The following is a 23480-nucleotide window of genomic DNA, read 5'->3' on the forward strand; positions in this document are numbered from 1 at the left end:
GGAAAACACTGTGATGTATGGAGGGGATTGCTAACAGCACAGTTTCCCCCAGGCAAAATCTGCAGGTAAGCGGAGTGTGACATTATACAGGTCTATCCCAGTGCCACTGTCTCAATGTGCTGCTTTAAAGAAAACAACAGTTATATTACTCAATATCAATGTTCAATAAATAATCTGTGAATTTTACACAGAATGTGAAAGAACACTTACGATGTTTTTTTGGGGGGAGGTGTATTTGGGGGACATTTTCAGATATCATATTGTACACAGATTTACTACATTTTTTCCCTGTATAGCACAAGTTGATAACATGCACAATAAGCAATGCACTGACTGGGCCAAATGCACTGTGTAGAAATTGAAGATGTGATGGGGTCAACAAGGCTTGCTTGCTGGAGACAAGAACAGACCGAATGAATGTGAATCTGTGGCAGTTCATTTTGGCAGCTAGCAGGTCACATTAGCCACGTCTGTGCCGCAGGAGGGGTACTAGCTAGTGAGTTTGATCCAGTAAGTTAAACACAGCAGAGCTCTCTCTGTGCTTTCTGTCTTCTGTTTGAAGCTCTAATGCACTCAAGAACCAGGCGTGACCGCAAGAAATTCATTTGCATAAGAAACCTGTCTGAGGGAAATTCAGCAGGAGTTCCCTTTTTGCATTCATTTAACGATAACATTCTGAATTTTAAAGATTGCTTCTCCCCATGACTGAAACGCAAACTTGCATCTCTCCCTGTATGCTCACTCAAAGGAATCACTGTGCTTCCAAAAATCTATCCACACACACACACACACAAACACACCTACGCATGCAATTAATTTCGCACATTACTAATCATCGATAACTTACTTTGCTAATACACCGCGCATGATTGCTACCCCATTTTGTGGTATTTATTGGGTTACTCTTGCAGTGCCCCCCCCCAATCATTTTTCATCACTCATTAAGGGCCCACTGTGCCCAGTCTGTTTTTGTACCCCCCCACCCCCACCCCCCCACCAGGCCTAAACAGGGTGCAGGATATAGCAGATGCAGCTTTCCAGTGAAGACAAGAACTTCTTATATTCACCTACCAGGTGGTTTTAAATATAAGATGTGAACAAAGTACAATGCATAAGTACCTAGCAACTGTAACATTGAACAATGCCATCCCAACTAGAGCACTAGAACTTAAATCTCAGTTACCATTACCGGGCTACTATTATAATTGCCTGTTTTTTCCATGTCACGAGTCTTTGTTTTCACATAAACAAGTGTACGGGAGATATCAGTTCACATACTACCTAAAAAAAAACCTCATCCAACTAAAGTCATCATTGAGACGATTAGCATGAGCATATCTTTGAAACTCTGAACTGGTAAACTCTCTTTAATAAGCATATTAAATCCGCCTGAGAACTGCGTTCCTGAATGCGTGCGTCCAGTGTTTTGCCCTGACTGCTACCTGAGCCGTTTCTCCCCTGGTTCCTCCCAGCCTTTAAAAATGAACAATATCGACGTGTGCAGTGTAATAAACAGATTACGGTGTGGATTCATTTACCGGGAAAACTCGGCAAGTGGTAAAAAAAAAAAACACATTAAGTGAGTACACTGGGACGCTAAATGAGGGGATATTAACCACCTATCTGTACCACTGAAGGTCCAACACTCAATACTGACACAAACCACCGCAGTGGACGACACAGCCGGACCAACGCCAGGCTTTTCACACTGTCGGGGTACACCTGGAGAAACGAGGAGGCCGTGAGCGTCGCTAGCAGGAGCAGGCTTTAGCCGCTCGGGGCTTTCTCTGCCCAGCCTGTCTGTGATTGGTCAGAGCGGCCGGCGGTCAGCGCACACCCACCTGCCTGCCACGAGGGGGTGCGGAACTGGGAGAGGAGGGAGGAGGCGGAGGGGGGCGGCTGGGGGCCCCGGGACTCCAGGGCCGAAATGAGGTTCATCACGGAAGCGTCCGGGCCCGAGGGGCTGGCATGGTGCAGGCCGGTGTCGAACAGGCCGGACAGCCCTGAGAGAGCAGCACAAACGGGGTCTCACCGCGAGCGACCTTATCAAGCCCATCTCTACTGCAGAGGACAGGCTCATTAACACACGGGCAGGACACACACTCCAGCAGACTCCAACAGACTCCAACCTGCAGACTATTAGCCATTCTATTCTATACAAACTAAACATACTTATACTGTAACACAGATGCAGCCATAGCAATTTCATTTTAAACACAAGACCGTTAAAACAATTTTCGTTTTTTAAATTTTAAACAAGATACCTCATTTTAATCTGGCAGAGAGAAATATGCAACACAGGTTGATAATATTAGAAGGCATTGGTGGAAGTGATGGAAATGGACAGTTTGGAATCAGACAGATTCGAGCATTTGCTGTGGTCAGACGATGCTGGCCTTCCGCAGACAGAAAGGAAAGGAAGTACAGCTAAACGTGAACGTCGCAGGTGTGTCTCTTACCCAAGCTCCGCCCAGCCGCCCCCCAGGCCCCGCCCTGCCCGGAGCTACCGGGATGGTGATTGGTCGCGTAGCCCTGCAGGGGGTGGGGCGTGGCATATGCTTGGCGGTGGAGAAGCTCAGAGTCTGGATGGGATGACCTGGAGCTCCCGTACACCAGACTGAAAGAGACACAGCGGAGTTTGTTAATACAGAAAAAATACTATTCAACTATGCAGTCAAATACAGCCAATACACTTACCTACTTATGCAATACACAATCAGTGCACACAGTCTCTTTGCTTTCTGGGAAGCACTTGTCCAGACCTCTTTATATGTCAAGACAACAGAAGCATGCAAATTGATTTACATGAATAAATATATTTGAGCAATCTCCTACATCCAACGACTGGTGGATGACCAGTACTCCATAATGCTATTGCATAATACATGCGCTAATGGCTCATGCCCATTAGTAAGAGAACGGTTTATGACGGTCACCTGAAAACACAGAGGTCAGTGCCCGGAACTGAATGCGCTTAGCACGTTCACACTTGTCTACAGCTTCTGAAGGCACGTCGGCGGGCAGTTTTCTGCACTGCTCGCGCAGAGATCGCAGCGCAGCGCGGCTCTTTCCACGTCCGGCTACATATGATCAATTCTGGATACATATGATCTCCTAAATTTAATTGTTAACGCTTCTCTTGTTCCCTTCTGTCCCAGTGGAGAACAGCTGATGTTGTATAACCAACCAAAATGTAGAAGAACAAGCTTTTTCATTTTTACATCGTCCTGGCACAAAATAAATAAATATATTCCCCAAGGATTTAGAAGGGGGAGTGGTGTCTTTCTGATTTTGTGAAGGGGGGGGGGTATTTTAGAAATATATAAGAGAAATTCTGATCAGACGATGCAGCCAATAAGTGAAGGAGATAAGAAACAGTATGGTTCCTATGAACTGGATCATAGGTAGTTGAATCGAAACATAAAATTGCTGTTCGCAGCCTGTTCGATATCTCAGATGTAGGTCGACTCATTATCAGTGTTTGGAACTGCTGAACTTCCTATCGAAAGCTTAGGATACTTAGCCTACTGAGGTGATGTCTCCCCTCTTATGTCGATTAAACTCATTAATTTGATGCACATAAAGATAACACTACCTTGAAAGATAAGGAAATTCCAACGGATAATATTTGTTCCAAAGATGTATTCTGGCACAGCAATTTCAAGTTCACAAGGTACCACAAGCACTAGGTATGCTGTGATATTAGTTCCTGAAGCGCAAATTACAATTTTAATATATTTTATGTCACGTGGCTGTATTCTATGGAATGAGACGAATATATGAAAGATTCATAAATTTTCTTGTTAATTTTTCATTGAGTAATGTTTAATGCCAACAATCTATTTTCGGTAGCGGTAATAATTTTGGGATGAGGGATAGATTTTAACACATGAGTACACAACAGAAACACTCGCAAGATATTGTGGAAGGTGCGGATAATTCCCATAGAGCATGAAGCCTAACGTAGGCATACCTGGGAGAGGAGCGAGAGAGGCAGCTATACAGCCACCGTGCAGAACTAAATGTGGGAATAAGGAGTTGTGCATCTTGGAAGAAATTTTGTGACATAATATAAATATAATAAACAATATCAAATTTTAAATCACTACCCGAGTCAGAATTATGCTCACAACCTATAACTTAACGAGCGCCTGAAGCAAAATGCAACATTACAGAAAATATAGCCCATTAGCAAACCCACTGGAGAGAAAGTGCAAAGTGCAAGAGGCACAAAGAGAACAGGGCTGGCGGGGGTAACGGCATTCTGCGCTGCTTCCACGTGCCGCTATTGCTGCCGCTACGCGAGCGGTGTAGACGCGTCTTTTTTATATTATAAATACCGGGCTACCATTATAATTGCATGTTTTTTCCACATCACGAGTCTTTCTTTTCACACGTGTTACGGGATATATGAACAGAGAAAGCAAAGTGCACTGTATCCGTCTTTGCCATGGCCTTACATTCGGATCTAAATTATTTGATTGGTTAATTGGATGTTGGCAAATGTAGCTTAAGATTGGATAAACTGACTGGACAAATGTCTGAAGAACTGAAGGTAACGTTACTCATTATAAAGGTTAAATGATCAGCGTTTGCATCCCTAGTAAATAAGAACTTCGTCAATCATCAGAAATTATGCAACAAACGGTGAAATACAGCACATCTAATAGAACGTGCAGTTCCACTTGCAAAGATGCAAAGATATCAACATATAGTTCTGGGATATAGTAACGACATGTGGCAAGGTGCTGTGTTTCATCTTGTTTGGTTCATATATTTATTATGCATCTGTATATTTGTTAGGCCTGTACACCTGTGGTTCCACAATCAGGGAGAAGGAATCAGGGAACAGGAAATGAGGCCAGGGTTTTTATGCCCATTGGTGCAGACAATCAGGTGTGAGTTTTCAAAATTCCTTCAACAACAGGTAAAAATCAGACAAGTAAATTATTGTTTCTGGAGAAATATTTGACGTTAGGTTGATTTGAGTTTTTGAGAATTTAGCATTCAAATGAGAGCTTGTGGCGTAAAATTTTATTTACAATTCATTCGATTTAATTATCGCTTGCTATAGCTAATTAAACAGCTAGGAGGGTAAAAACTCATCAGCAAGTCTCTGCTTCAGTAACTAAACGATGACAGGGGGTACGAGCACACAATAGCAACAGCAAACACACAGGCCTAACTGGCCACCACATTACAGTACAGACATTCAGCAAACTTACACGTCTTTGCATTTAATGCCAAAGATCCATTTATGCAGCAGGTTATGAACTGCAGCAATACAGGTTCCCAAAGAGAAACGGCAGTACCTACCGAGGAATCAAACCTGCAACCTTCAGGTTACCAGCCCTGCTCCCTACCCATCATACTACAAGGTTACCCGAGGCACCATGCTACCTGAAGAATATCATGAGGCAAGGTATTTACAGGTCGACAGGCATTCCTCTGGCCAACATGCCACCAGTCAGAAACAGCTCAGTTTGTAGCCTGCACATTGAGAAGCAGAGGCATTCTGGGTGATCTATATGCAAATTCACAGAGCACATCACAGTGATGGGAGGAGTCCGCAAACAAAAGCCGGTATTCCAAGTTGGGAGCAAGAAAAAAACAGGAAGTTAAAACGCTTAGAACCTTAACAGCAGACATTTCTCTAAGAGAAAACAATTTACGCTTCCACGTTCTGTATTGTTGGACTGTCCGCCATCTTGATTAAAACTGGATACCTCTCAATATATCATGACTGGTGGGGGCTGCCACTGTGACAGAGAGACTAAAATCAATTTTAATACTATAATTGAGTGGTCCACACTGGTCAAACTTAACCGTTATTAAACCATGCCTGTGTAATCCTTTGGACCAAGCCGAAACCAGATAATCTCTATTTGGAACATATTTCTCCGGCCTTAACTGAGAATAATTTCAGAGACCTTTTGTATTAAATTTGTATTTTATTCACAAATGGCATAATAATGATTGACCTCAGCCTGAAAGCGCAAAGTTGCGCTGCTGAATGAAAACCCAAGCACTGCCTCTACAGTGAGAGCAGCCATACTCTACCAAACACCCAACGCTAAAGGCCAGATTTACTTAAGATCTCAGCATGTGCAGAAGGCACAAACTTCAGCGAAACCCATATCACACTGTTCAACATAGCGCTCCGTGTGCGCAAAAGCAATCCGCGCGGGCTCAGACCTCCAGTGCACCTTCCCATCGGAGCATAATGAGCGACCGTGACAGAGCCGCGGCTGATAAAAGACGCGCTGCTATTCTCCACGGCTCAGGCAAACTTCCGATGGGGGAAATCTTCGGAATTTCTGGGACTTATTACCTTGTTATTAGGCCAGTTACCGTAGTGCTGGGGAGACACGATTAAGGCGCTTCCTAGCGCATTATCCCAGCTCGGTTTAAATTCTTTCAAGCCTTTCAATCCTTCCTCATAATCCACATTTAAAAGTGTCCTGATCTACGCCTACCTTTCAGTTGCGTAACATCCTTTAAAATTACACTTCGGGGTTAGGATTTCCATACGCACCTTACCTTGGCCATGTGAACACCAATATTATATTTGTACTGACAACACTGCACTGACCACACAGAACATTACAGGGGCCATCATTATCCCTTTTTTAAGCACCCCCGTATAATATTCCTGCTATCTTGGTAATTTCACTCTAAAATGTAATATATTGTTCCTTAACATTTTTTGGATGCTTTGTCAAGACTTGGTGTAAACGCAGTTCTTTTTTGTTTTTTTTGTGTAGCCAATTTATCGTTCCTACTGTTGTTATGCATGCAATTAAAGCCTAGTATAGGGAGATAAATCGCAACTGACCCACTGTGTCCAGCTTCACAGAAGAGAAATTTATGACATCACTGACGTCAACACGCCGCTCGCCCTCAGTACACAATGAGCAGGGTTCTGCCATAGCTTAGCTACATGGTTGGGGTTTATATTTATACACTTGCAGGAACAAGAATGCATTTTAAAGAGAAAGGACGGGCCAACCAATGTGTCGTGAGCTCTGCCAAGCTAAACTCTGACTCAACTCAACATAGCTCAGGAGGTAAGAGCGGTTGTCTCGCAGTCGGAGAGTTCGATCCCCCGCCCTGGGCGTGTTGAAGTGTCCCTGAGCAAGACACCTAACCCCTAATTGCTCCCAATGAGCTGATTGGTACCTTGCATGGCAGCCTTTCACCGTTGGTGTGTGAGTGTGTGTGTGAATGGGTGAATGAGAGGCATCAAATGTAAAGCGCTTTGGATAAAAGCACTATATAAATGCAGTCCATTTACCATTCCATCCATTTAACTCAGCTACAGGTCAGCTATACCTGGGTGGAGCCAGAGGCCTTTCCACTGACCTGGGCTAAAACTTTGTCGATCAATTCCAGATGCAACAGACGGTCAGGTAAGAGCCCATGTCAGTTAGGTGGAAGCAGGGCTGCTTATTTCATAAAAACCAGTCAGAAAATGTCTGTGGTCAGGTTTCTGCTGAACCCCTAGCTGGGTGTAAGTAGGAGTTTGAGCCAAAATGGTAGCTCGCATTCCAAATGACAGGAGATTCACCTATAGCCGAGGTTCCAAGTACAGTCTAGTGCTTTTCTGCTGTTTTGAGAAGACTTTTAAAAAATGTAATTTGTCGGAAAGCAGATCTGACGTACAGGTCAAGAGGAATAATAATTTTTAAATTCTACAACTATATAAGGATACATGAAAAAGACTTTACTAAAATCACTAATATGTAATTACCTGACAAGGATAAACGACTACTTCCACTTGAGTGACAGAAGCCCCAGTAAAACCTGCCATCGTGTCTAAAGTTGGCCAACATTCTGTCAGGCCACGCTTGTTCGCTGCAGACTGGGAAAGCCTCAGCTTTTGACAGTTCAGTGTAAACGCAGCCACGAGGAAGTGCTTTTCCCCCGTCAAGTGTGGTCCGTTGAAATATACATTTTCCCTCCCTTTCTGCCTTCTAGACGCACACGAATTCAATCAACCTTATGCGCCTCACAAAAACGGGACAAATTCACAAACATATGGACCTGTCCCTGAATCATACATCATAATACAGTTTCAAATGCACAGATTCCGCGGGTGACCTCACTCTCCACGTAATGATGACGTTGCTGATGATGAGGAGAGGAAGCAGAGACAAAACGGTGAAGATGACGTAATCTGTGCATAAATGTTTCCGCAGACCGCTCCAGCTGAAGAACGCAGTCCCACTCTGGACTGGATTGGTACGGGGCACACATGATTAAAAAGCCCCTGGAAACCAGTTTTCTGAGGGCTGAACAGCGTGAAGTCCTTTACAAACGCACGGAGGCATTTCAACACAGTCTGTCCCCCTTAAATAGAAAGAGAGATTTTAAACACAGTAACGGAACATCTTATCGTTTTAATTTATTCTTTGAGCGCTGCGGAAAAGTCGTTTCAGCTTCAATGCCATTGCTGACAGCAGAACATAAGGAAATGACTAAAGGCTCGCAGTTGACTCCACCCAAATGCGCACAGGTAATCACAATTCCTCCATTACCCAGGGAGCCTCGCTTTGGAACAGCTTGCACATGCAGCCATATCTGCTCCCATGGATACCAGCACCTTACTCAAAGTAATGCAGCATAAATTTCATAGCGGGTGCAAATGTTTATTGCGTCGTGCAAACTGGGCTGCGCTCGTTAATATTAATTAACATTCAAATGCGCTCTTTTCCCAGAAGAGAGCGGGGCAGGCGGTGTCGGGCCCAGAAACCCGGACGGTGACGGCAGCTTCCTCGTCCCGCGGACATTTCGGCACCCGACTGCTGCGGCAGGCCATAAATTGCGGCCCCGCGGTTAGAGAAGCGGACCTGTTGCAGAACGGAGCCCTGCGCCGATGTTCCGCTGAAGCGTGTCAAATGCCCAGCAGTTTAAATGGACATCGCGTCAAACGTAAACCCTGCAAAAAGGACCCGAAGGGATAGCTCATGTAACCCCCCCCCCCCCCCAAAAAAAAAAAAAAAACCTCACAAATTTTTTTGGAATATGACAGCAACTACAATTACTACAGACTGAATCCTTAAAGCCTGGATGTTCGCTGTTTGAATTCCATCGTGCCTGCCGTGCCTTTGACCATAACAGCGTCTTGCTGTGTTCCAAAATGAACGCTGACTGCACTGCATTAGGAGCGAACAATAATTCAGCATCGGCATTAAAACTGAATGAGCGCAAATCACTCGTCTTCTGAACAGCCTATGCTATCACTCTGGGTGAAGCTGAGTGCGTCTGGACAGAACGCCTCAGGCCGAGACGTAATTGGCCCCACAAGCGTAATGTCCTGTAATTTTTCCAAGGGCTCATTTTGTCCCCAACACTTTTTAAAAATCACAAAAACGTAGATTTGTCTATTGAAAATGTTCTGATCTGTGCACCGAGGCCACAGGAGAAACAGCACTGGAACCATAAGGAGAAATGTCTCCCATCCACGTTGCCATTCACGCAGTTCACTGAGGTGTGAACAGATGGGTTTGCTTTTATGAGCCATGGTGACATGCAGGTACTGCCAGCTAACTGTAAGGTGAGGGAAACTGTATTACTAAAAAAAAAATAATAAAAAAATCATTTTTTGTAGGCCTCCAAAAACGTAAAAAGTGCCCCACATTTGTAATCATAGTTCCACCACAGACTGCGCTCCCAATGTCGACAGCAGAGGGGGGGCTTCAGTTTGTAGAGCAAGGGTGGACAACTCCGCTTCTGGAGGGATGGTGTGTACCCAGGTATTTGTTTCCAACAATTATCCTGGCTAAATAAGCTAATTGGCTGTATACACCAACGCTGGCTCACTTGTAGTTTAGATCACAGTAAAACATTCATATAGGGACACAAGAACAGTCTTCGGCTGTTATTCACATGCCTATCAAGACCTGTAGCTAAAATGTCAGATGGTGAAAAGGTTAAAAACGCTGGCTAATTAAGGGCAGAAGTTGGCACAAAAACCTGAAACAGATATGGCCTGCCCACCTCTGTTGTAGAGTATGGCCTACCGCTCCTCCTGCAATGGCGCCCCCTCTGGTACATCAGATGCCTGCAGCCTGTCTGCACCAACTTATCAATCAGTCTATGGTTCTGAGACACAGTGACTGCGCAGCTCGACTGGGTGACTGCAGGAGCGCATTACATGCTTATCGCAGGATGCGCATGCTAGCCTGAGTCCACCTGAACAAACCAAGGATTATACGGCCTAGAAACGTGAGTGGAAACTCCAAACTGGACCAGAAAGTACAAAATGAGGTTTTAGAAATGCACATTTGCTGAGTAACACCAGTAAACAAGCTCACCATGCAAGTAAAATACTGGTGGCACTGTTGTTGCTTGTTGTAATTCAGCTCTAAAACCTGCAGTACTTGACCTTCTTCGACAGAACAATATTTCTTTAAAAATATTTATATTCATGGCATTAGAAAATAACAGGCAGTACAAAATTCCCAAAAGGAAAAAATATTCACAAAAAAGGCAACCGACATCAAGTGAGTTTATTGATTTTTTGGAAGCTCAAACGGTAATAGCGGCTTGTAAAACACTATAAAATCAAAGCAAACGCAAAACAGTTATTTGGCTTATACCTGCACACAGGTACACGCAACACATTTTCACATTTGTTTGATAAACTCTGGCTGCTACATTCCACCTCAGTTTTTATATTCCAGGAATGACAAACACAGGTAGAGCCTTCAGCACTGTATGTGAATGAATCGGACGGTAGATGGCAAAAGTAACCTAGTTTTACCCGTACCACTTTTATGTTCCTGAAAATGATCATACTGTCCAAAAGGCCACAAAATGCATATACTTTCATAGGCATAATTCCTTTCAATCAGGACTATAAACATTTGCTCTACACCATCATACACTATGACTGATTCAAAGCAGCAAGTCACAATGATAGCACCACGCATTCCTGGGGCCACAATGTCTCACTGCAACCACATCCCTGTTCATATAACCCAAGCACATTTTATGTTTTTCAGCTGTTTACTGTATAAACTACAGCATACCCCAAGTACTGGAGAACTGGAGTAAAATGCAGCTGAAATTCATATGTACTTACTATGTTTTTTTATATATATATTCTTGATCCATAGTGAAATAAATAAATGCATTATTCCTGACTTCCCATTTTAATTCACCTGAATGTGGTCCTTCATGGATTATTTATAAGCTTTACACTTTTATAACAAGTTTATTCTGATTTGTATATTTTCTAATTCATTGGTCTCACAAATGATGTAAGCATTATATGAACATCTTTTGGATTCATTAAATGAGGCTGATAACTAGGTTGATGTCACCATAAGAACAGACCCAGAACAATCTATATAAACAACTGGCATCAGTTATCTAAATATTTATGTCTGTGACCTTAAATTGTTCGGGATGCGGGGTTCCTGGCCGTGAGTACTGTCCCACTAATTTTGCATTAAACAGGGAGCTTTTCCTTTTTAAATAGAATTCTAACAGGCTGACCGTCTACGTTAGTAAAATACAAATACAGTGAAATGTATGCTGGTTGTCACGGCGACTGATAACGTAGGCAGGACTGGCTATGGACTAAGTAGGCCGCGACCTGAAGCAGCCATTCACCACAACATAACTAGCTAGCTAACGGTAGCAACCTACATCAAGAAAAGCATAGCATCTCCATTTTAACGTTAACAGTTTTGTGCCTAGATCAGAGTTCCAGTTTGCAATATTAAAATATAAACGAGTGCATGTCATTAACATGTATTTTACCATTTGTACTCGCCTTTAGGAAGAAATAAAGCTCTACCCTACCACTGGCTAGCTAGCTACCTCCCTCTAGTTACCTATCCCTAATTGTACCCGGCATCCGGCTCGCGATACCTAACTGTCGCTTGAGTAGCATCTAGTTAGCAAGCTAGCTGGCTAACCAGTAAACTTTAAATAGACGAATTTTTACAGCCTTTTGAGAATAGGAAGTTAGCTACTAATTAGCATTAGCTAATGACACAAATCAGACAATTAACGTTAGGTAGCCTAGCTAGATTGCTGGTGTTCTCTGTGCTAGCTAGAAAATATATTTAGCAAATTTCTTGCCAGGTGCCATCACAAATATTGTAAAGACTGTAAAAAAAATGTATGTGTGCATGTGCAAAACTCAACTTGGCTACCGTTGGCTTTAAACAATTGCATCAAACATTAAACGTCTGCACAGAACTAGCTATTAGCTAACGTTAACTTTTTAACATCAATTAGCTAGTACGCGTGTGTTAGCCAACTAACGTCGTTGCCTTAGTTGGACAGATATAACGTTGGGTATCCTATTAAGCTAGAAAATAACCATAATCGGCCATAATACATACAATGTCATGGGGCAATTTGAAATTCCTAAGGGCAAATTTTTAGCAGATTTCACTGGCATACTTGCCGTTCGATAGCTAGCTAATAGCCGGGGTTGTTTGCATGCTAATTAAAATATTTAACTAATGCGATTAATAAGTTTCATTAGCTAAGTGCTGCAAATTATGGCAGTGAATTCTAATGTAACGCTAATAATTGCACAAAATGAAAACACTCGTTTTACTTTCATTTCTACGGGGTAACGAAATCAAAAGGCTCGGTTTGCTCATAGCTAGGCACCTAGATAATATCATAATATTGCACCACCCTATAACAGAACACAGGCCATTCTATATTTGCCGAGATACAACCGATATAGCTCGCGATACAGCTTGCTGCTGTAACCAGCTATCTAAGTCGCTATCTACGGACATATGACTCGCTAATTAGTCGCAAACATTGGTTTGTCAACACATATCCCCACCTTCAGTAAAGGTGGCAATTGCTTTAAGTCTGCATGGAGGCAAACGTGGAACGTAACTGACAGCATGCTCCTGCAAACAAAAAACAGTTGATTTTTCTTTTTTGATGATACGATCGCTGCATCTTCCAACCCATCCCCCTCTTCTCGCCCCTCTCCCTCCTCTTATTCTGCCTCGGTCTACCTTCCATACCACACATTAACTCTCAATCGCATTCCTTGCATTTTCAAGATCCCCCCTTCCCTGATAATAACAATACTGGTGGCTATACCTGAATGACCCACGCAATATAACCGATGTATCAACTTGCACAAGGAGCACACACACATTGCACTCAGGCAATTTGCATGGGTATTGTTACAGCTTGCCACTGCCGTAAGCTATTTATGCATTGAATGCATGAAAGTGCCGTGCATGGATACAAATGCTTACCTTGCCTTCGCCGACCTCTCATAACTCCATCCCGTTCCTGCGCCCAAATCACCAAATCCTGTACCAGGATAATTTCTATCCATTAAAGAAAAAAACGAGGGATGAAGATGGAGAGATAGTGGGGGGAAGGGGAGGAAATATTCTAAATTATAACACACAGTTACTCCCCGTGTGTTTTCCTCTGTTCAGTGTCTATTTCTCCCGTTTCACAAGCAAGTCTTCAAGAATGGGAAACAGCATAGATGGGGAGAGAAATGGAGGGGAGGAGAAGGAGGAGGGGGAGATGGAGGATAGAGAGGGAAGGAGGGGGTTGAAGGGGAGGGGGGTCCACACCAACCACCACCAAAAAAATCCAGTTTCTTCCTTCCTTCCCCTCTCGCTCACGTATTTATTTCAATGCCTATTGTCCCTATTGCAGAGGAGGCAGTAGTTGTTCATCATTAGCGGCTATGTAGCCAGATAGCTATCATGCCTGTATGTGGAGAGCAATTACGCGTTGGAAACGTCTTTGTTTAAATTAACAAGCGTGCAGGTTGCAGCTAGCTCTTAGCCAGCTAACATTTGCTTTATTTCTGCATTATCTAGCTTTAATTCCCGAAAATGCGATTGCATCGAACATCCCATCACTTAGTTAAAGGTTGTAGCGATGCATCGAAATAAGGCTTGATTGGGTGTCTTCGCGTTCCTTTTCACTTCTCTTTCAAACAACACGATGAAGAGTCGCAGCGAATCTGGATACCGAGCCTTCGTGTTGGAGAGATATGGGCCTCGATTTGGGATATATTTTCAGTCATTTTGTTGTAAAGACGCCATTTTTGAAAGCGGGTTTCTTGCTTGTTCGTACAATCGCACTCCCTTTCTCTCAAACGCACACGTCTGTCTACTCGCTACCCCCCTTCTCTCTCCCTGTCACAGACGAATGAAACCCATTCCCAGAATACAGTTCAGATCCATTTTCAACAAAACGCGAGTGAGAAAGGGGGATGGGAATGGAGAATGAGTGAAAGTGGATGGTTTGCCGGGAGCACGCTTGTGTCCGGTAACTGATGGACAGGGATTCTAAATATTTGATCATTACTGAGCGTTGGACTCCCGAGCTATTGATTACCTATAATAACTATCGGAATGCATATCCGTGTTTTATACATTGTAATAAAAACAGCGTTTGATGAACAGATCTCACCTACACATGCATCTATGTGAAATATATAATTTCCATTAAATGTTTAGCCCTCGGTTTCATTAATGGATAATTTCTGTCTAGCTGTAATAGGATGGAGTGACTTAACTGCTTCACCTCTCTATTGAGATACATTATTAGGCACAGGTGACGTGCGGACTTAAGGTGTTAAATGTCTAGCCTGGGGAAATAACCGAAAGGAAAACAGAAAGGACCTAATACACCCCACTTATTTTGTGAACAATGCCTTTCAGTGATAGGCATTAATGAGAAATTGACCCTCTATGTGGTCGTTTGGTATGCAGACGACGTCTCTGTAAACCATCCCGTAGTAGCAGTGTTTACATGACGTTTGTGTAGCAGCGGAATCAGCCGCGCGTGTACGCGTCGCAAAGATGGAACACGATGTCTCGCTCGTGGTGCGAGGGGTCGCTCGTGACCTCCGCAGCCTATCATCGACGGACTGTTTTATAACGTGTTGCCCGGCTGTGAATTCAGACGGAGACCAACGGTACAGTTAGTCCAGCCTGCCAACATGCCAATATAGACAGCATCATCTCAGGTTGACGTATTCCGCGACCACAAGGAAGTCATGTAAACTTGTTTGCATAGACCACCCTGCATAGTAAGTTCGCACAACAGACTAATCGATGTGCAAGTATGATGGGACGAGCAGGGATGTTTTGTCGCTGCAGGACATGGAATGGAAAATTGATTGGATGATCTCTACACTGAAGAGGACATGGTTACTGCAATCTGACATTTTATATTCAATGGGCCCTAAACTATTAAAGCAACCCGTGTAAACTCTACGATGTCCCCTACTCGGCGGGGTGTTGACTCTCGTGCTATGTCGCAATCATGGTCTGAATATCACTGACGGACATTTATTTGTGCAATGGCTTGCAAGGTTTTAACAACTGTATCCCGCCTAAACTACACAATAACCTGAAATAACAAGTCCAGCTTGGCATATTGCATTGATATACTGATTTTTTTTTCTTAATAATTGGAACATGTCGTTTCCTGTGTTTTTCTGTGTTGCTATTCATCAGGCTAGACATGCAAAAGACTACATAACACACCACCAGGTCCTAAGTTCATTACGAATTATTAGAGGATGCAGGGCTTTACGTAACAGGCAGTCACTTAACAATAGCCTATAACGGTATGTACAGGATGACGAGTTAATCACATTGAAATGGAAAACATGATTGGTGCATTCAGATGCCAACCGAGGCTTCGGTTTTTAACTACCCGTTGTGTTCTGCATAATTGCATAATACACCTTTATCAGCAAAATAAATACCAGTACTCTGGAATTTTTCACCCAGAAATCGGATGCATTTCAAAACATGGGTTTCTCAATTTATGCTCTTCGTAGTACAATATATTTAAGAAATACATTTTCACAATTTGATGACAAATTCCTCTGGCAGTTTGATTCATGTCATTATGCATCATCTCATATATGTTGTTTTATAATATTTTAATGGTAATTCAAATAATCCCCTATTATTTCAAGTCAATTATCTTTATTGTTTCAATACAGTTTTAAAGAGCAATTTCAATGTTTTGATGCCAGTATTTCTCTTGGAAAACCAAAAAATGTTAGTAGAGGAGACGGAGAGACTGGCTGACCTAAACCCTAAAACCTTTAGATAGAGATATTTGTGGGTTCTACTTTATGAATTAACCAACTGCCAATCACAGTTAAATACATTCTAGTAACAATTGAGTCTATTCACATTAAAGTGGACAACAGGAAAAAACCAGATACTGTATTAAAATGACAGTATTTTATTAAAGAGACATATAAATACACAGGTACACATTAAAAATAGGTTATATGAAGTTGAAAATGCACTCGATGTGTGAACTACAGTGGTGACTGAAGGCACTGTAAGCCATTTCCTGGAATAAACATGCTAGGTGAACAGGAGAGTAAACATGGAATGCTATGGTAACAACACTGCATGAATAAACTGACTGGTAACAGTGTGACAGTTCCGCGAGCACCACCTCCGTCCTTCCCCCCAGTTCTCCCCGTTTCGTCCAGTGATCCCATTTGTAGTTCCCGCCTCTTGATTCTTCTTCGTGTTATGCTTTTTATTCTTCCTCTTCACCTCACTCCACTTCAGCTGGGCTGGGTGGTTCTGGTTCTGTGGTCTCTTCCCTGCAGTGGGAAAAGACAGTGCCGACTCAAGTCAACCTTACCAGAATACAGTGAATACAATTAAATACTCCAGGAGAGAAGTGAACACTAAGTGAATTCTCCAGAAGAGTAGTGGACACTAGGTGAATACTCCAGGAGAGTAGTGGACACTAGATGAACAGGAGAATAGTGAACACTATGTCACCAGGAGAGTAGTGAACACTAGGTGAACAGGAGAGTATTGAACAATAGGTGAACAGGAGAGTAGTGAACACTAGGTAAACGAGAGTGTAGTGAACACTAAGTTCACAGGAAAGTAATGAACACTAGGTGAACAGAAGAGTAGTGAAAACTAGGTGAACAGGGTTGCAGTGAACACTAGGTGAACAGGAGAGTAGTGAACACTAGGTGAACAGAAGAGTAGTGACCACTAGGTGAACAGGAGAGTAGTGAATACTAAGTGAACAGGAGAGTAGTGAACACTCGGCAAACAGAAGAGTAGTGAACACTCTGTGAACAGGAGTGTAGTGAACACCAGGTGAACAGAAGAGTAGTGAACACTCGGTGAAGAGGAGAGTAGTGAACACCAGGTGAACAGGAGTGCAGTGAACACCAGGTGAACAGGAGTGCAGTGAACACCAGGTGAACAGGAGTGTAGTGAACACCAGGTGAACAGGAGTGCAGTGAACAGCAGGTGAAGAGGAGTGTAGTGAACACCAGGTGAACAGAAGAGTAGTGAACACTCGGTGAAGAGGAGAGTAGTGAACACCAGGTGAACAGGAGTGTAGTGAACACCAGGTGAACAGAAGAGTAGTGAACACTCGGTGAACAGGAGAGTAGTAAACACCAGGTGAACAGGAGTGTAGTGAACACTAGGCGATTGCAGGAAGGCGCTGACAGCAGGGAGTAGTACACTCAGAGGGCGCTATACTCCTCCGGCACGGAGAGGACACAAACCCAGAGTAGGGGGGAGGGGGTGCGTCGTGCTGGCCGCTGCTGTGCAGGGCCTCGTTGTAGGAGGGCAGTCCAGGCGCTCCTATCCCAGACAAGGGGACCGCCTCCGGGGGGGGCGGCATGTCCGCAGGAGTCCTCACAGGAACCCTGAGAGAGGCATTACACGTGTGCATTTTCCCAGGAGGAGGTTTCAGAGCTTTTTAGTCAACAAACACATTTGGCTGAAATTATGAAGTGCATTTGCAGTTCAAGGCTTGTGGGGTTTTTCAGTAAAGGGAACCTCTGCATGTGCAGCAAAGAGAAGTATATAGGAATGAACGTAACTTCAACACACTGGGACTAAGTGTAAGTCTCTTTAACCCTTTGAAGAGTAGGTTTTTTTAGAATGTGTTTTTTTTTCTTCAAAATTCTAAATCAGGTGTTCTAGAACTCCATTGCTTTCAATCAACAGTAGTGATTTTTACATCAGCATTGGAATGTTCAGTTAAGAACATTCGAATCACAACTGATATCTTATGCTTTAAACGGTTAATATGCTTAAATTCATGCATAGTAATTCTTTTAAAAAATCAATTTCTTTATTGCAGTTCCTCTTGAAGAGTGGCTCAAATGCCTATGCACATCTGCTGTTTAAGAAGGTGAAACTGGTTATGCTCTGGGTGTTGCATTAGTGCATAGGATGCACACATGCACTGGCTGACATTAAGCACAGTCACTACTGCACAGGCTGACATTTTGCACAGTCACGATACTACACAGGCGGACATTTAGCATAGTCACTATACTAAACAGGCTGTCATTAAGCACAGTCACTGTACAGCACAGGCGGTCAGTAAGCACAGTCACTGTACTGCACAGGCTGTCAGTAAGCACAGTCACTATACTGCACAGGCTGGCATTAAGCACACTCACAGCACTGCACAGGCTGTCATTAAGCACAGTTACTGTACTGCACAGGCTGGCATTAAGCACAGTCACAGCACTACACAGGCTGTCATTAAGCACAGTCAATATACTGCACAGGCTGGCATTAAGCACAGTCACTGTACTGCACAGGCTGGTATTAAGCACAGTCACTATACTGCAAAGGCTGTCATTAAACACAGTCACTGTACTGCACAGGCTGTCATTAAGCATAGTCACTATACTGCATAGGCTGGCATTAAGCACAATCACTGTGCTGCACAGGCTGGCATTAACCCGAGTCACTATACTGCACAGGCTGTCATTAAGCACAGTCACAGCACTGCACAGGCTGTCATTAAGCACAGTCACTATACTGCACGGGCTGGCATTAATCACAGTCACTGTGCTGCACAGGCTGGCATTAACCACAGTCAATATACTGCACAGGCTGGCATTAACCACAGTCAATATACTGCACAGACTGGCATTAAGCACAATTACAGCACTGTACAGGCTGACGGTAAGCACAGTCAGTGCTCTGTACAGGCTGAGATTAAGCACAGTCACAACACTGTACAGGCTGACATTAAGCACAGTCAGTGCTCTGTAAAGGCTGTCTTTACGCACAGTCACTATACTACACAGGCTGACATTAAGCACAGGCAGTGCTCTGCACAGGCTGGCATTAAGCACTGTCACAGCACTTCACAGGCTGACTTTAAGCACAGTCACAGCACCGCACAGGCTGTCATTAATCACAGTCACTATACTGCACCAGCTGGCATTAAGCAGTGTCACAGCACTGCACAGGCTGTCATTAAGCACAGTCACTATATTGCACGGGCTGACATTAAGCACAGTCAGTGCTCTGTACAGGCTGACATTAAGCACAGTCACAGCACTGCACAGGCTGACATTAAGCACAATTACAGCACTGCACGGGCTGACATTAAGCACAGTCAGTGCTCTGTACAGGCTGACATTAAGCACAGTCACAGCACTGCACAGGCTGACATTAAGCACAATTACAGCACTACACAGGCTGACATTAAGCACAGTCAGTGCTCTGTACAGGCTGACATTAAGCACAGTCACAGCACTGCACAGGCTGACATTAAGCACAGTCACAGCACTGCACAGGCTGACATTAAGCACAGTCAGTGCTCTGTACAGGCTGATATTAAGCACAGTCACAGCACTGCACAGGCTGACATTAAGCACAGTCACAGCACTGCACAGGCTGACATTAAGCACAGTCAGTGCTCTGCACAGGCTTCATTAAGCACAGTCACTGTGCTGGCAAACAGAAACATGAGAGCAGAGAGAGGTGCTGACCTGCGGCTTCCCGTCCCAGGCTTGGCTCGGGCCCTGTAGCAGTAGCAGCCCAGCACGGTGGCGAGAGCGGCGATCACCAGCAGGGCCAGGAGCCCCGCCACCAGGCCGGACACGTCCACATGCGGGGCAGACGCTGAAAGAGGGCGACGCAGCCGCGATTAACACCCCGCAGGAGCACACCGCTGCGCGCCAGAGAGGGGCGGACCGCACGCGTGCACTGCCCGCGTGTACCGCCGAACGGACAGTGAGCTTCACTGGATCTGCACGCATAACTGCGGACGGATCCACTCGCTTCCCTTTCCTTTATCATTCCCTTAAAATAGAAATGCTGAACACGCTCAGGAAAACACAGATACAATTACAGCATACAAGTAAACAAGTTAACTTGAGCATGGTGCGTACAGAATGAAATAAGCCTTCAATTATATAAACACTATTAATCATAAGATAACCTGATTAATACCAAGACCAAAGAGAAAAGCGGAATATTCACCTTGACTATCGACGTAAGTTTCCCAAAACTGCTTCTGAAATGAAAAAAAAAAAAAAAAATTACAAGAATCAGATGGAGCTTAAATGTTGTTTGGAATTTCTCCCTCTGTTTCTGTAGTGTCCTTTACACCAATTTGGAATATGCACATCTCAATATTATTATTAATGGTAGTGGCCACTCTGTTGATGTGTATATTTTCACAGGCCCTATTTTTGTGTTAACCCCAGCTTTGTGACCAATTTTTCATTTACCTACCCTAACCCCACAATCCTCTGTCTGCCTACTGCCTGTGTAGGTCTCTCTCTCCCCTTATCTCCCCACCTCGCTGTCTTGCTCTCTCTCTGTCTCTCTCCCCCTCCCCCAACCCCCACCCTCCCTCTGTCTATCTCTCTCACTGTCACCCCCTCAGTGACTCTCTCTCACCGTTGTTGTGTCGTCCTCAAAGATTTCCCGTGCCTCTTCATAAGAGCACACCTCCTCTTTACATTCCCTCTCCAGGTTGCCAGGCACCACAAGCTCAAAGTCCCAGCTGTTGTAGAGGAGGGAGCGGGAGAGAAAGGAGACAGCAGCCTGTTCCTGGAGAAACACTGAGCACAGGACAGACTGAGAACGCTGGACATGGCCTGCATGAACACTCTAAATGCAGCACAGCAGCTTAACACTGGAGCAGACTAACACTTGGGCAGGCTAAAAGTTGAGCAGGCTAGCACTAACAGTTGAGCAGGCTAACTCTGGAGCAGTCTAGCACTGGGGCCAGCTAACAGGGGAGCAGGCTAACACTGGAGTATGCTAGCACTGGAGCAGGCTAGCACTGGGGTAGGCTAACACTGGTCAGGATAGCGCTGGAGCAGGCTAACAGTTGAGCAGGCTAACTCTGGAGCAGGCTAGCACTGGAGCCGCTAACAGTGGAGCAGGCTAACACTGGCGTATGCTAGCACTGGAGCAGGCTAACACTGGTCAGGTAACACTGGAGCAGGCTAACAGTGGAGCAGGCTAACACTGGAGCAAGCTAGCACTGGAGCAGGCTAACACTGGAGCAAGCTAGCACTGGAGCAGGCTAACACTGGTCAGGCTAACAGTGGAGCAGGTTAACACTGGGTCAGGCTAACACTGGAGCAGGCTAGCACTGCAGCAGGCTAACAGTGGAGCATGCTAGCAGTGGAGCAGGCTAACACTGGAGCAAGCTAGCACTGGAGCAGGCGAACACTGGTCAGGCTAACACTGGAGCAAGCTAGCATTGGGGCAGGCTAACACTGGTCCGGCTAACACTGGAGCAGGCTAGCACTGCAGCAGGCTAACAGCGGAGCAGACTAAAACAGGTGCAGGCTAGCACTGGAGGGGGCTAGTATTGGAGCAGGCTAACACTGGGGCAGGATATTATTGAAGCAGGATAACACTGGCACAGGCTAACACTGTCACACAGTGCACACACAATATTCCAGAGGAGTAAACTATTTTAAAAGATACTGAATAACTGAGGGCTAATCCAATAACACTAAGAATACACAGTAATTACAACAGGGCATTCAGCCCAGCAAGACTCATTTTCTAATTTACTGAGAAACCAGAAAATCAATTAGAGGGGTAGAAAGTCCTTGTTGAACACCCCAAGGCTGGCTATAGTCCATTTATTTTGTACTCGTGAATGACAAGAATTTATCTGACGTTACCTTCATCATTGTTGTGGATAACTCGTGCCTTGGATAGGTGCAGCAGTGTCAGCAAACCAACACAAAACTGTACACAAGCCAGCATTTTGAAAGCCTGTCAAATACAGGAGCACACCACAAATTACATATAGGATTCAAACAGTTAGGCACTGCAGTGATGATATCTGCAATTAAAATTAGTTGAACATTAGCTGTTTGTTAAACCAAGAAGATAAACATATCTGGTCGAAATAGAAGATAAACATATCTGGTCGATTGCACCAGACATAGCTAGGGGTTAAATTCGGAGCTCTTTCACGGCAAAAGTAACTAATATTCCACCATTCCTGGGTGTCTGGTAGTCCCCAGAAGTCCTGCCCGGGTCGTTGGAAGTTTTTTTTTTTTTTTAGGTCGTTGGAAGTGGTGAGACAATTTTATGACTATCTGTCGTCATCTAGTGGCTAAAATGAAAACAATAGTTGGGAATAAAACGCGACGTACACGGAACGCAAATAAAATTAAGGCTTACTGCCGAATTCCTTGAAGGCAAAAGGGGGGTCTGGTGGTACTTGGTAGGGGAGTCCTCGGCACAATGATTAATTTGCTTATATTTCCACATTCCGTATGGAACTATATTTTAGACTAAGCTTCGACACATCCTTAATTATTACAAATATGTATTGCACCAAATATCTGCACGTTTTAAATAGAACCATAATATACAGATATCAAACGAAGATGTCCCACGAGCGAAGTTAAGTGTGCCACTTTATCGGCACCGGTAGTGATTGTTGCGTAAAGTTGTTAAAAGTTTAGCATTATTTATGTGTAGGTACAGCAGTAGGTCCACGGTGAAGGCACGTTCATTCTTAGCCTTCTAAAGCCCACAGGTAACTACTGTACGTTTCATAGCCTGCTATGGGAGTCACCCGGGCAAGGGCGTCTGCCAAACAGGTACGCGTATTGTAACGAACTACAGATCCTACATTTCTAAAATAGGTTACAACATGCGGAATAAATTTATCGCGTAAAATACACATAAACGAATTGTACACAACGTAGCCTATTCGCGACGGAACAGTTAATATAACTTCGCAAACATCAAATGCATCTACATTTAAGCGATGTCTTCTTACCATCTAGTCTTCCCTCCAGTTTCGATTTATCGTCAGACTTTTGAAGTGACAACAGTTGCGTTCAGAAGTTTCTGATCGCTTCGCCCTCCTCTCTTAATCTGCTCTTACTAATAGTTTACGTTGTTTACGTTTGTAAATTCATACTTTATACGTATGAACCGACAATACAGATTTCTGAATTTATTCACTTCGCCCCTTTTCACCTGGAAACGTAGCTACCTGATATATTAGAATTCAGATAGCTGTTTGACAACAAGTCATACCTGTTGAACAACATTCTTCTACCTACGTATGGTCGGTGAAAGAAAAACAAGCAAATGGGAAGTTCTTGAAAGCTGGCAAAATGTAGGCTAATGATTTACGTATCTGTCTCATTCGCCTCCCCTCGCCTCGAACCCTAACCCTAACCCTAACCATAACCA

At 44.0% G+C, this 23480-nt stretch overlaps 2 protein-coding genes across 4 annotated transcripts in view; both read right to left on the reverse strand.

Annotated features, from left to right (window-relative positions):
• The window catches only part of prr12b (proline rich 12b), a 36235-nt gene extending 21938 nt beyond the window's left edge, over positions 1-14297 (reverse strand). Inside the window, 3 exon segments of the mRNA XM_035399098.1 lie at positions 1842-2003; positions 2460-2617; positions 13251-14297. Coding sequence (XP_035254989.1) covers positions 1842-2003; positions 2460-2617; positions 13251-13333 — 403 coding nt within the window. The 5' untranslated portion in view covers positions 13334-14297.
• Positions 14298-16210: 1913 nt separating this feature from the next.
• prrg2 (proline rich Gla (G-carboxyglutamic acid) 2) lies at positions 16211-23384 on the reverse strand. Of its 3 annotated transcripts, none has more exons than XM_035397244.1 (7): positions 23059-23384; positions 21944-22037; positions 20697-20860; positions 20274-20307; positions 19781-19913; positions 17543-17686; positions 16211-16606 (listed from the first exon to the last, which is right to left on the reverse strand). In XM_035397244.1, exons 1-7 carry the CDS (start codon positions 23059-23061, stop codon positions 16558-16560), a joined length of 621 nt encoding a protein of 206 aa, XP_035253135.1. In that variant the 5' UTR covers positions 23062-23384; the 3' UTR covers positions 16211-16557. The 3 variants fall into 3 exon arrangements, with proteins under 3 accessions (XP_035253135.1, XP_035253136.1, XP_035253137.1); XM_035397245.1 differs by lacking the exon at positions 23059-23384 and adding an exon at positions 22265-22918; XM_035397246.1 differs by lacking the exon at positions 23059-23384 and adding an exon at positions 22270-22291.
• Between the last annotated feature and the right edge of the window lie 96 nt (positions 23385-23480).

Source organism: Anguilla anguilla, chromosome 17, assembly GCF_013347855.1.
Source record: "Anguilla anguilla isolate fAngAng1 chromosome 17, fAngAng1.pri, whole genome shotgun sequence".
In the NCBI taxonomy this organism is placed as follows: domain Eukaryota; kingdom Metazoa; phylum Chordata; class Actinopteri; order Anguilliformes; family Anguillidae; genus Anguilla; species Anguilla anguilla.

What these genes read in the sequence shown, in the direction of transcription:
- prrg2 (XM_035397244.1), bottom strand. An exon ending in TATCCACAACAATGATGAAG is followed by an intron (nt 20,861 to 21,943) that starts GTAACGTCAGAT and finishes TCCTGTGCTCAG; the next exon opens with TGTTTCTCCAGGAACAGGCT. An exon ending in CCCCCTCCCCCCTACTCTGG is followed by an intron (nt 16,607 to 17,542) that starts GTTTGTGTCCTC and finishes TTCCCACTGCAG; the next exon opens with GGAAGAGACCACAGAACCAG.